A 13,071-nucleotide genomic window follows, 5' to 3' on the forward strand; every position below is an offset into this window, starting at 1 on the left:
GCCACAAAAACATGGGACAGCCTGACACACAATCCAGAAATAAAAAAGCAGCATCCAAGAGGCAATCAGGCTTAAGGTATCCAGAGATTCTGCTGGCCAACGACCGCAAGACATAGGCCAAAATGAGCATTCACACTCTGCCAAAGATTATCAGGATATAAAGAGAAAAATGTTAAAAATATCTGTAGTCAGATATAGTTTCTTGTTTGGCTCCAAAAGACAAAGAATAATCTTTTCTTTACAGGGGTAAAATTTGCAAATTTGAGCTTGCTTTTACTGGAAATGTCCTGGATAGCTCAGAAGAAGAAGCCCTACATGATTTAGAAAGTGAAGCTCATATAACACCTCACCTCCCTGTCTTCCTTTTAAACAGATCATCAGTTTCTAGTTTTTATGTAATTTCTTAAAAATAAATAAATAAATAAACAAACAAATAAATAATAAAAAGAGCAGCTTTCTCCTGTGCACAAAGATTGATTCATTAGATGTTTCTTTTCTCTGGGCATTGAGTAGCCTTTTGCTGAACAGAGTTGGAGTGCATGCAACTTCATTAGAAGAGCATCATTGTCAACATCTCCCTAGGATATTTTCTGTGAATTGTGAGGCTTAAGGAAAAGCAAATTCCTGGTGTTGAATGTTTTCTATCATGGAAAGGATTCACTGTTTTGCTCAGCAGCCTGAGTGCTTTACAGGTAGGAAAGAGTCTCTATCTCAAAAATAAACACAGTACTTTGCTTTCATCCATGCCAAATGAATGGATGTGAATAAAATAAAAATATGCAAGTTTTCCATTCACATCATCACCCTCAAGTTTGACAAACCTCACCCCTTTGGAACTTACTGCAGATACACAATTCTGTCCAGTAATTGGCAAGTTTCTTAATTTTTTGCTGAAGGCAGTTATCACAATTACCATTTTTCAAAGCTGCAGAATGGTTAAAAATGCCTTGGAAATTGCTGAATCAACTCCTACATAGGAACAGAATGGATTCATACAGTGAATGATGGCTGGGATAAAAATACTAAAGAGTTCTAGATGGGCTTTAATTTTCACTTAGGTTGTCAAAATGGTTTGCTGATGACACCAAGCCGGGAGGATTGGCTGATGCACCTGAAGGCTGTGCAACCATTCAGCCAGATTTGTACAGGCTGGAGAGCTGGGCAAAGAGGAACCTCATGAGGTTAAACAAGAGCAAGTGTGGTGTCGTGCACCTGGGAAGGAACGATAAAATGCACCAGTACTGGTTAGGAGGCGATCTGCTAGAGAGCAGCTCCATGGAGAAGGACCTTGGAGTCCTAGCGGAATGAGTTATCCATGGGACAACAATGTGCCCTTGTGGCCAAGAAGGCCAGTGGAATCTTGGGGTGCATGAGGAGTGTGTCCAACAGGTCTAGGGAGGTTCTCCTCCCCCTCCACTCAGCCCTGGTGAGACCTCACTTGGAGTATTGTGTCCAGTTCTGGGCTCCCCAGTTCAAGAGGGACAGGGATCTACTGGAGAGAGTCCAACAGAGGCTCTGAGGATGATGAAGGGACTGGAACACCTGCCCTATGAGGAGAGGCTGAGAGACCTGGGGCTGTTCAGTCTGGAGAGGAGAAGACTGAGGGGGGATCTAATGAATGTCTATCAATACATGAGGGCAGCAAGAAGGCAGGGACAAGCTCTTGTCACTTGTGCCCTGTGATAGGACAAGGGGCAATGGATTCACACTTGAGCCCAGGAAGTTCCACCTGAACATGAGGAAGAACTTCTTTCCTGTGAGGATGACAGAGCCCTGGGACAGGCTGCCCAGAGAGGTGGTGGAATCTCCTTCTCTGGAGACTTTCAAGACCTGTCTGGATGCCTTTCTGAGTGACCTGCCCTAGTTTTGGTCCTGCTCTGGCAGGAGGGTTGACCTGTTGATCTTCGGAGGTCCCTTCCAACTCCTGACATTCTGTGATTCTGTGATACTGCCATGGAACCTAAGGGATGCATAAGGGAGGGAAGAAGATCATCCTAAGGTCTCATCCTCCACTGCTTGAGCATTATTTTCCTTATTATGAAATAAAATACGGCAAGATGTAAAGAACTAGTGCAAATTTGATTATTTTCGCATGAGTTTGACTTTGATCAAGATATTTAAGTACCAGCATGCTAATTAATGAAGACAAAACAGTATAAAATCACAATGGATCCAGCTTGAGCAAACAGCAGCATGAGGAATGCTGAGGTCATAAGAATTAAAAGATAATTGAAGAGGCATTTACTTATGCCTTCATCATGGACTGAAAATGTCATTAAACAAATCATCAACCCCCTATAAATAACTCTGTCATTAGTTTTCAGGAATGTTGCCAGGTCTTTGAGACTCAACTCTGCTCAACTGTTTGCTTTTCTTACTTAGCAGAACAAAGACCAAAATATTTGTTATATTATTTATTTTAGAGACTGCTGTATTATGAAAGAATAATATTTTCAGCATGGACAGCTTAGAGAATATCAATAAAACTTTAATACAATGAAAAATTAACTAATTTTGAAAAAATAAAATGAACACAAACAATAAACAATGAGAAAAAAAGCACACAGGGTCAGGTTCTAATATGGAGTAAAACTCAGGTGAACATGGGGAGAACCACTGGCTTGTACAATTAAACCCAGAGCTTGGTACAGACTTTGATTCTGCCTTCAAAATGTTACTTCATTACTTACTTTATAGCACTAAAACAGTTTACTCTGGGATGTAGCCTCTCTTTGAAAGCCATGGTACATGTAGCTCAGTTAATACTGACTTCTGCCTATACAGCACAGCCATATCTGTCTTGACTGATCTTGATCTTGACTCTGCAAGAGTCCATGTCCTTAATTGGTGTCAGCAACACCAAAGCTGTGTGGTGTGGTCAACATGCTGGAGGGAAGGGAGGCCATCCAGAAGGACCTTGACAGGCTTGAGAGGTGAGCTCCTGTCACCCTCAAGGACAAGTTTAAAGTTCTGCACCTGGGTCAGGGCAACCGCAAGCACAATTCCAGGCTGGGCAACAAATACGTTGAGAACAGCTCTGAGGAGAAGGACCTGGGGCTGCTGGGTGATGAAAAGCAGAACATGAGCTGGCAACGTGTGCTTGCAGCCCAGAAACCAACTGTGTCTTGGGACACATCACCAGCACCGTGACCAGCAGATCAATGGAGAGGATTGTCTCCCTATGCTCTGCTGAGAACTGCCTGCAGTGCTGGGCCTAGTTCTGAGGTCCCAACACAAGAAGGACATGGAGCTTCTGGAGAGAGTCGAGGAGGTGACAGAAATTATCCTCTGCTCTAGAGAGGCTGAGAGTTGGGGTGTTCAGCCTGGAGAAGTGAAGGCTCTGAGACCTTAGAGCATCTTCTAGTGCCTGAAGGGGCTCCAGGAAAGCTGGGGAGGGGCTTTTGACAGAGGCATGTAGTGACAGAACAAGGGGGAATGGCTTAAAACTGGAAGAGGGGAGATTTGGGTTGGACATTAGGAGGAAATTCTTTGCTGTGAGGGTGGTGAGACCCTGGCCCAGGTTGCCCAGGGAAGCTGTGGCTGCCCCATCCCTGGCAGTGTTGAAGGGCAGGTTGGATGGGGCTTGGAGCAACCTGGGCTGGTGGGAGGTGTCCCTGCCCATGCAGGGGGTTTGGATCTGGATGATCTTTGAGGTCCCTTCCAAGCCAAACCAGTCTGGGATTCGATGAGTCTAGGAATTGTGAAAAAGAAACACGGGGATAACGAACCTCAGGAGCAGGATTCGCTTGGCTGTTCCTACAGCTAACGGGTATTCGGCTGAATGTATTTAAGTTGCAGGGCAATCCCTCCCCATGCAGAACAGCTGCTGAGGAGCCAGACGCGGTAGCGGGTCCTTCCTGCTGCTTCTCTCCGCACGGGCTCCGCCAGCCGGCAGCGCTGCCCGGGAGCTCCGGGGCACATTCGGCCCGCTCTGCGGGGCCCTCCGGGCAAGGCCAGGGGGTGGTGGCTGCCAGGGCCGGGGCCGGGGCCGCTGCCAGCCCGTGCCATGGAGCCCGCGAGCAGCGGGCGGGCAGGACGAGGCCGCGCCCGGCCCCGCCCGGCCCCGCCCGGCCCCGCCCGGCCCCGCCCGGCCCCGCCCGGCCCCGCCCGGCCCCGCCCGGCCCCGCCCGGCCCCTCGGCGGGCCTGGGGCGGAGCTGCCGCGGGGCCCCAGGGCGCATGCGCGGAGGCCCCGCCCAGCGCCGGGGGGAGGGGTTGGAGCGGGAGGCGGGCGGCGCCGCGGGGGCCGCTCCGGAGCCCGCCCCGCCATGTCCGAGGCGTATTTCCCTGTGGGCCCTGGGCTGGGCCTGGAGGAGAACTTTCTGTCGCTGGATGACATCTTGATGTCGCAGGAGAAGCTGCCGGGACGCGCCGAGAGCGCCCTGCCCCGCCTGGCGTTCGCGCTGGGCCAGGGGGCCGGCACTGCCGACACCATCCCGGAGGTAACAGGCGGTGGGGGCGGAGGGGCGCTGGACTACAACTCCCAGGAGCCCCCGCGCGGAGCTGCGCGGCAGGGCCGCTGAGGCCTGGCGCGGGGGGCGCTGGGGGCTGTAGGCGCAGGCCCCCGCCCTAGGCCCGGCCGAGCGGAGCGCGGCGGCGGGGACTGGCCTCGCTGCCCTGCAGACCTCTTTTGTGGGTCACTACGAGGAAATCTGTGCTTCTAGCTACATTTTTCTAAGTTTTTTTTTACTTACGTTGTCTACACTTTGCATGCTTTTTTTTTTTTTCCTTCCCGTGTTAAATAATCTGACCAGTATTAGATTAGACAACATCAGTGAAAAAAGTGTGTTTTATATTACAATTATAGGAGACTTTTCGTCTCCTATACGAAATTGACTTTTCGTAATACTGTATTTTTATTAATATAGTTCACTGTCTTGTCTTTGGGGTTGCTTTATGTGCATTTTCATGGTGAGGACAACTTATGTTTTTCCTCATTCTTGCAGGGATCAAAGCTGGAAATACCTCTGTGGCTTGCTAAAGGTCTACATGACAGCAAGAGAAGAATCATTTCTGTGGAACTGCCAAAGATTTACAAGGAAGCCTGGAGGACGGTGTTCAGTGCTGATGCCAATGTGGTTGATCTGCATAAAATGGGGCCATACTACTATGGATTTGGCTCCCAGCTCCTGAATTTTGATAATTCAGAAAATCCTGAGATAGCTCAGACTATCCTGCAGGCAAGTATCTGAACTAAGTCTTTAAATTTGGTTTTATGTTTTTCCATCTCCCTCTTGTTCCTGGCAGCTCAGTGATCTTCAGGAAAAATACACTGTTTTAGTCCAAATGACTTCTGGATTGAATATTGATTTCTAGATCAAGCTATAGGATGACCCTTCTGGCAGCTGCACAGTCAGGAAGTGGAAGCCTCAAGGATCCAGGAGTCTAATTTTAGCTTGAAGCTTCCACACTGTAAATATGGTGTTTCATAAAATCTTGTAGAATAGGACTAGAGGAGACATAAGATTATTTAATTTGGCCTGTGCTGCAAGGCAGAAATAATTCCCCTCTGTTATTTCTATTTTCTGTTTTTAAAGCTCTGTAATGATGAGACTTCACACTGCTCTGGGCAGTCTGTTCTTTGCTGTAGAAGGTTTCCTGTAATGTCTAAGATAAAGCTCCTTCACAGCAGTACAAGCTCTGATCTGTTAGTGTCATAAAAAGTAAACACTGAGAACAGATTATTCTCTTCCTTCCTGCAGTATCCAAGTTAATTTGGGATCTCTTTGTGGGTTGTGCTTTCTAGCCTTGCTGTGTAAGACTGGAAAGGCTGGTGTCTTTCCATTTGATCTGGGAATGCGCAGTGCCCCAGCAGCATGCAGTCTGCTCAGGGCTTGTGCTGATGGAAGCAGGATACCTGGTGAATTTTGGAGGCTGTGGTGCTCTTTGCTCATCATGTGCAGCATCGCTTCTCATGATAGAGCGACACGGGTGCTGTTTGGTTTGCAGTCCATGGGGAGATGGTGCAGGCTGTGTACACAGACAGTCCTTCCTCATCCTGTGCCTGGATGGTTCCCGATTTCTGCCTTCACATAAAACCTTACCTTAGGCCCAGCTGAATGACATCCTGTTCTTTTCCACTGTCTTTCTAATTTCTAATCATTATTAATTAAGAGTTCTGTTCCCCAATGTGCTTGCAGTCATCCCTCCTTCTCTTGCGTGTCGTTTGCTAATTTAATAAGCATAATTTCTGTGCCTTCAGTAAGCTTATTAATTAATATATCAAACAGTCCTCTGTTCTGGATACACCACTGTTGAACTCCACTCAATATTAATTGAATAAATGTATTCTAAATTAATAGCTCTCTTTTTGGCTTTGTCACCAAATTATAGTTTGCATTTATAGTTCTCCCCTCCTGGCAGGAGCTACTGTCATTACCAACCACCTATTGGCAGTTCAGCTGAATTTGCCAAGATGCCCCCATGAGAGATATCTCTCTGCTGCTTCTCCTCCTGTTGTGGGGCTCTGTCATCCTGCCCCAGCAGGCTGGGTTCTCAAAGTTTGTTCTTGGCTTTTACTCTCCCCTCTTATTTTCTTGCAGAAGTTTATGTCAAGTTTATTTGTTCCAGTATGTTTCCAGGAATTGATACTGGTATAATGCCCAGGCTCTTCCTTGCTCCCTCTCCATCTTCCCTTTCTCTCTTAAAAGACAGACACCGGCTTTGCCAGTGTCTAGACTTCTGTTCTCCTTGAGCTTTCAGAGATAACCACTAACAGCTCTGAGATGTTTTCAGCCAGCACTCTTAGGTGGTCTGGGATGACTGCTATTATGCTACTGGCTTTTTTGGTCCTTTTTTTCTTCTCCTCCTTTCTATTCTGTAAGGGAAGGCTGATGCAAAGAAGCATTAAAGCATTGCTGCTTTCTTGGAGTTGTTCACTGAAACCTTGTTCTCTGCGTGGAGGAGACAACCACACCTTTCTTTGTCTTTTCCTGCTGATGGACATCTTAGGAAAAGATGCACACATCACTTATGGACAGAAAAAGCAAAGCAAAGCATGCAGTGTGTGCTTTCTCTTTATTAAAAGCAAAGAAGGGACTTGCACTGACTTAAAAAAAAAACACCACCAAAAAACCTTCCAAATATTCAGGAGCTACAAATGTCAAGTATTACTATTTGGTGACCAAGTCAAAATGAGAATTACTGATTCTATATTTATTCTATAAGTAAATCTCTAAAATACTACAGTTCTGATGATTCTAAAATCAGCCTCCGAAATAACAAAGCAAAGCATTCAAAGAGCTTAACCCTTCCTTTTTATTTTTTTAATTATTCCCAAAAGCAAAGATAAGGAGAGAAATAAAAAGCCTCAAATAAGTTTTGTTGCTTTGCTTTTTAGAATGTTATTTATTAGCTGTAGATTTGGGTTTTTTCTTTCTTTTTTTTTTTTTTCATTGAGTAGGGTTTTTTTTCAGCCTACTGCATGCTTTATGGTTTGCCTTCGTGTGCAGGCTGGTCTCAAGTTGCAGGTTGTGTCCCTGCAGCAGCTGCTGGGGCATGAGATTCGTTCCACCTGCTCTAGAGCCGTGATTGCCTGTGAAGTGAGGTGGAACAGGTCATAGCTGTTACTCCCTGTGCTCTGCTCAAGCCTATCTCTTAGAAGCAGCCCAAAGCTAATTCCGTGCTTGTGTCTCACCCAGTGAATGTATCAGGCACTTGCTCTCACAGCTCAGGTTTGTCTCTCTCCAAGGTTAATGGGTGCTTTGCTGGTTGCAGATCCTCAAGTAGTTGTGGACAAGAGCTTCCACCTTTGGCTTTTCGGTCCTTGAAAGCTCAGGGCTCTGGCATTTGAGCTGAAGAAACTTCTGTGTTACCTGTCAGTAATTATGCTTATCTTCTTTAGACCTTTATTAGCCGTTTTCGTCGTATCATGGACTCCTCTCAGAATGCCTACAACGAGGACACGTCAGCACTGGTGGCTCAGCTGGATGAACTGGAGAGAGCCTTGTTTCGAGCTGGCCAGAAAGGGCTGAATGACTTCCAGTGCTGGGAAAAGGGACAAGCTTCACAAATCACAGCTTCCAGTCTGGTCCAGAATTATGGGAAAAGAAAGTTCACAGATATGGATGGTTAAAAGCCTGAAGGAGATGCAGCTAGAGTGGGGGAAACTGGGGTATTCACAATCTGTGAATGGATGATGAAGATGAATGAGCTTTGAGGAAGGACAGGCTCCATATCTGTTAATGGAAGTTTTTCTCTAATAACATCTTCTGTTAGACCAGTGCAAATGTTAAAGGCAGGGATATAAAAAGATAGATTGCAGCACATCCCTGGATAACTTTACAGCTCACTCATACTACTCCTGAGGATTTCCTGTTAAAGTTTTTGCTTGGTGGCTGAAAGGTTATGGGAGGATTTTCTAAAAGGGTAATTAATATTGATTATTCTTTATCTTCCAAACTGATATATACAATACAGGATCTATTTGAAAAAAAAAAGTGCAATTTACTTCAAAAAGTGTACGTCATCTTGCCCTTCCCATTCCAGCTTCCTGAGAACAGCTGCTTCCATGTTACCCAATCTTTGAAGAGCCCCAATGATATGAAAAAAAGAAAGTGGTACAAACTGCATTGACTTTTTTCCATTTCTTATACATGAGGGTGGAACCAGGTACTCCTTGTGAGGAAGGAATGTTTTTCTTTGCTTACACAGTCTTGGTGCCCCAGATAAAAATACCTTCTCAAACCTATGTGGCAAGCAAGGTGGTCGAGCAGATCTCACATGCTGCCTCATTCTCTCTCTCTTTTGGCCCTTGTGGACTTGATGCTGCAGGTGATGGAGAACATTCTTGTTTAATGCAAGTGGGTGCATCTCTCTGATGGCTGTTAAACTGCTCTGCTTGTTTTACAGAGGAGGCAACAGAGTTAGCCTTGGACTGGATCAGAAGCAGCGACTTTAATGGAAACTCTTTCGCATTACCAGCCTCTGAGCTTCTCTTTTCCCATGAGAAATTCTTCTGGTAACTTTATTTGGTTAACAGAAAGGACAGGGCATATGAACTGAGTTGCCTTCCTTCTGATCCATCTAAATGATCCTAGCAAAATGATCCTATACATGTCATTCTTGCCTGGAGTGACTGGAGTTGGAACTTGCTAACCAGCACAGCAGTCATCCTGTGTGGATGCCCTTAGACCTGGATTAGCTGAAGTCCTATTGGATTGGAGTCAGAAAACAGTTCTCTCTGTAGGGCGTAGTTCCTGTGGTCATCAGGGTGGCTGTCTTTTGGAAGCAGGTATTGGAGAAGTGGACCTTGCAGAGTAGCTGAATGGGGATTGTAACGATACTGAGAGTTTCCTTTTCTGTGGGAACCACTGGGAGGTGACAGCAAGATCCAAATCTGGGAGGAGTTATTGAACTTGCAGATGCACCTGGATATTGGATACTTAAACTGGAAACCTCAAGTACAAAGGGTGCGTGGCCTTTTCTTGACCAGAGGAGTGCAAGCTCTGCCTCTGGAGGTGGTGAGAGGAAGCAGTATGGTGGCTTCACTGGTACCTTGGCACCTCCTTCTCAGCTGCAGAGGCGCAGCTGTCCTGCTGCAGGAGGCTGCTTGCAAGCTGTGCCTGACTAAAGTATTTCAAGTAAATGCAAGATCATGCACTTAATGACACATAACAACTTATGCATTTTCATGCAGTTTTTGCCTGTTACCCGTTTCTGGAATTTTATGTTGAATAAATATTTTGTAAGGGAATGTTGGTAATGTAAAATGCCTGTTTTTAATTGGCCTGCAGCAGAAAAATCAGGCACAGATGGGAAAGTGCAGGTCTCTGCAGAACTGTGGCCATAATAATGCAGTACTGCTTACATCATTCCACTTGTCCTCCAGCCAAGGTGGTTAGGAGCTGCACTTGTGCAGTCAGAGGAATGTAGCAGTTTCTGGCTGACTCATCCCACGTGGGTCAGAGCTGTTGGGAAGAGACTCTGCCAACCACTCACTGAGCTGTTGATTTTATAAACTGCATGTTTATGACACACCAGGTGGATGGGGGTGATTCTGGGGTACCTTGACTTCATTGCAGGCTGGTGGGTGGGGGCTGGCTGCATCCCCTAGTTTGTGCCCTGCTCCTCTCAGTGCTGCAGCATCAGCTTCACGTTGCACGTCAGTGCTTCAGCTGCAAGGGAGGCAAGGTTAAGTCCATGTGGGATGAGAAGCATTTTGTAATTAGAAGGATTATTTTAATGAGGTGGTGGCTTAGAGATCTCATTGGCTAATAACCAAAATCACTAGTTCATTTGTAAGAGCATTTTCCTTCTCTGCTGCTGCATGCAAAATCCAAGCAGGTCATTGCTCATTTGCCAACATTTTGTGCAGCTGCTTTCAGAGCAGGGAGAAAAAAAGCACTGAATTAGTCCTCAGTGTCACTGGCTTTTTGTAAGCAGGCAATGTCACTTCTAGGAATCCTGAATGTTTAGGAATAGACACCAGTAAAGACCCTTAAAAATCTGTTCCTGTAATTTTAAATTAGAACCAGAATAATAGAATGGTTTGAGTTTGAATGCACCTTAAAGATCATTGAGTTCCAACTCCCTGCATGGGCAGAGACACCTCCTACTACATCAGGTTGCTCAGAGCCCCGTCGAACTTGCCCTTGAACACTTCCAAGTATGGAGCTCCCACAGTTTCTCTGGGCAACTTGTTCCAGTGTCTCACCACCATGACACTAAAGAATTTCCTCTTGATCTCTAACCTAAATCACAGTATCTCATTAGTAGATGTGATTTCCCCCCCCCCCCCCCTTCTTTCTTTTTTAATTTGCTGCCTGCAATGCTTTGTTTTCTGTCCAGAAACACACCAAAAGAGTGCTCTGCACTTCTTAGGAACACAAACTGTCCATCATTGCCCTACAAGTTAGAGGACTTTGAGCTTGTGTGTTTTCAAAATGGCACAATGCATTCTCATTACAGAACTATGCAAAAGAGGTCTGAAAAAGACACTGAAATGTAATTTCTTGCTGTGGCACTCAGCTTTTGAACTGGAGCACTACTGATTTTTATGAAAAAGCAGTCCATAGATATGTTTTACAGTAGTGCAGTATTTTACAGTGGTTTTTATGGCAGAAGACACAATCAGTTGAGCTTCCTGTGGTGAATTCCTGTGGGAATGGTCAGTGGAACTGAAAAATTTTAATAACTTAAATTTTACCATAACTTCTTGTAAAACTTCCAGCTCTTTGTGTTTATCTCTTTAATGTATTTTTTTCAAGCATGTGGAGGGTTGATGCCCAGATAAATACAAATAGCTCTGCAACCAGTACAGACACACTTTCTCATCTATCTAAATTACCCTTTCAGAAGACTTTCATGTTTCTTCCTTGGTCTCCTTTGCTCTAAGCAGTGTCTTAGTTTGTCCTCTGGCACTGTTTTATTTTTGGTCAGCAGAGTGAAGTGGCTCATTGTTTCTGCCAGGCTGGAAGCAATAGGTCATGTCATTTGGACTGGCAGCACCCAGGAGGAGCAGCAGCAAGAAATGTTTTGAGAACTGACATACTGCAACACCACTTATTATTTTTATCAGAGAAACTGGCATCTAATTGAGTCGGGAGCACAAGCCTTTCCGATCCCTATTAGTGATTTTCTACCAATTTTTTGGTGGGAGGTATTGCAAGAGCTTTGTTCAAAATTTTAATTTAACCAGTTGCTTAACAGAGATGTGAGGTCATTCAGCAGTGGCAGTGTGAATGCCAGACAGAGCTGCTTCTGTCACCACATGTGCTTTTTATAAAACACATTGTCTGGTAGCACAACACATGGTTTAGGAGTTTGTGGATTTATTTAAGGAAACTCACTGTTCAGCCAGTGCTGCCTCTGCCCGGCACGAAGCAACTTCAGGCTGTTCTGTGCTTCTGTTTCTCTTTCTGCCAAAGGAAGGTAATGCTCCCTTATTAAGAGTGTGCTTTACCCCCGGAATTGGAGGCAGATCTGTTACACCAAATACACTGGCCGGATTTTCCCAGCTCTGCTGCAATTGTTAGAGCTCAGACTCTTACTTGCTAAGTGCTTGTCAGAGCTAAAAGATTCCCAGTTTCAGGAATCACTCTTGGTTTCCTTGATCAGTCCCAGTAAATCCTTACTGCTGAGCTTCTCCAGACTGCCACATAGCTGGTAACGTACAATAATAAGTGCTTTTCCCAGCCTTTGCCCTTCTGTCCTGCCTCAGCAGCCACCTGGCCCTGCAGAGTGTGGCCATGTGTGCAGGTCCAAGCCCATATTTCTCCTCTGTTTTCTTGATGTTACCTGCTCAGAGGTGCCTTCAACTAGAGTTGAGCACAGCCTGAGCACTAAATGCTGAGCAGAATTGGTGGTGGGACTTTGCACAAAAGCTGGTGGAAGGGTAACATTGCCCTGGTTCCATCGTGTCACATGAGGCACATGGGCTTATGTCTCATGGTTTTGCTTTGGGAGCAGAACTGTGGTGGGTGTAACATCCTTTTCTGTGCTTTGTGCTGATGAGGCAAAGTGAGTCAAGTCTGGGGCAGGCAGATCCTGCTCTTGAAAGAAGCTTCCCATGGAAGTGTCTCCTGGGTGAAGGCCATACGAGTACTTGCTGTGCGTTGTGTCTCCTACTGCAGTGCTGTCTACTGGGAGCTGCTGCTTACACCTGGGCCCAGCTGGGTGTTTGGGTGTGCAACAGCCTGATGGCCTTCGTTCTGAAACTAAACCTGATGTGTCAGCAGGACCCTGGGGATGGTGTGAACCCGCTGATGTAATGGGCACATTGCTATGGAGAGCCATCACTGTGGCTGGGCTGGAGCAGGACTTGCATGTTCACAGAATCATAGAATCATAGGGGTTGGAAGGGACCTCGAAAGATCATCTAGTCCAACCCCCCTTCCAGAGCAGGATCACCTAGAGTGTATCACACAGGAATGCATCCAGGTGGGTTTTGAATGTCTCCAGTGAAGGAGACTCCACAACCTCTCTGGGTAGCCTGTTCCAGTGCTCTGTCACGCTCACAGTAAAGAAGTTCTTCCTGATATTCACATGGAACCTCCTATGCTCCAGTTTGCATCCATTGCCCCTTGTCCTATCACTGGTCATCACTGAAAAAAGCTTGGTTCCATCGTCCTGAC

At 45.9% G+C, this 13,071-nt stretch overlaps 1 protein-coding gene across 1 annotated transcript; it reads left to right on the forward strand.

Moving 5' to 3' along the window:
- The first annotated feature begins 4,210 nt into the window (after positions 1–4,210).
- GINS3 (GINS complex subunit 3) lies at positions 4,211–9,692 on the forward strand. Its single transcript, XM_051629901.1, has 3 exons — positions 4,211–4,440; positions 4,945–5,178; positions 7,842–9,692. The coding sequence occupies exons 1-3, from the start codon at positions 4,267–4,269 to the stop codon at positions 8,070–8,072; spliced, it is 639 nt and encodes a 212-aa protein (XP_051485861.1). The 5' UTR covers positions 4,211–4,266; the 3' UTR covers positions 8,073–9,692.
- The last annotated feature ends 3,379 nt before the right edge of the window (positions 9,693–13,071 follow it).

The sequence above is a fragment of the Apus apus genome, chromosome 11 (genome assembly GCF_020740795.1).
Source record: "Apus apus isolate bApuApu2 chromosome 11, bApuApu2.pri.cur, whole genome shotgun sequence".
NCBI lineage: Eukaryota > Metazoa > Chordata > Aves > Apodiformes > Apodidae > Apus > Apus apus.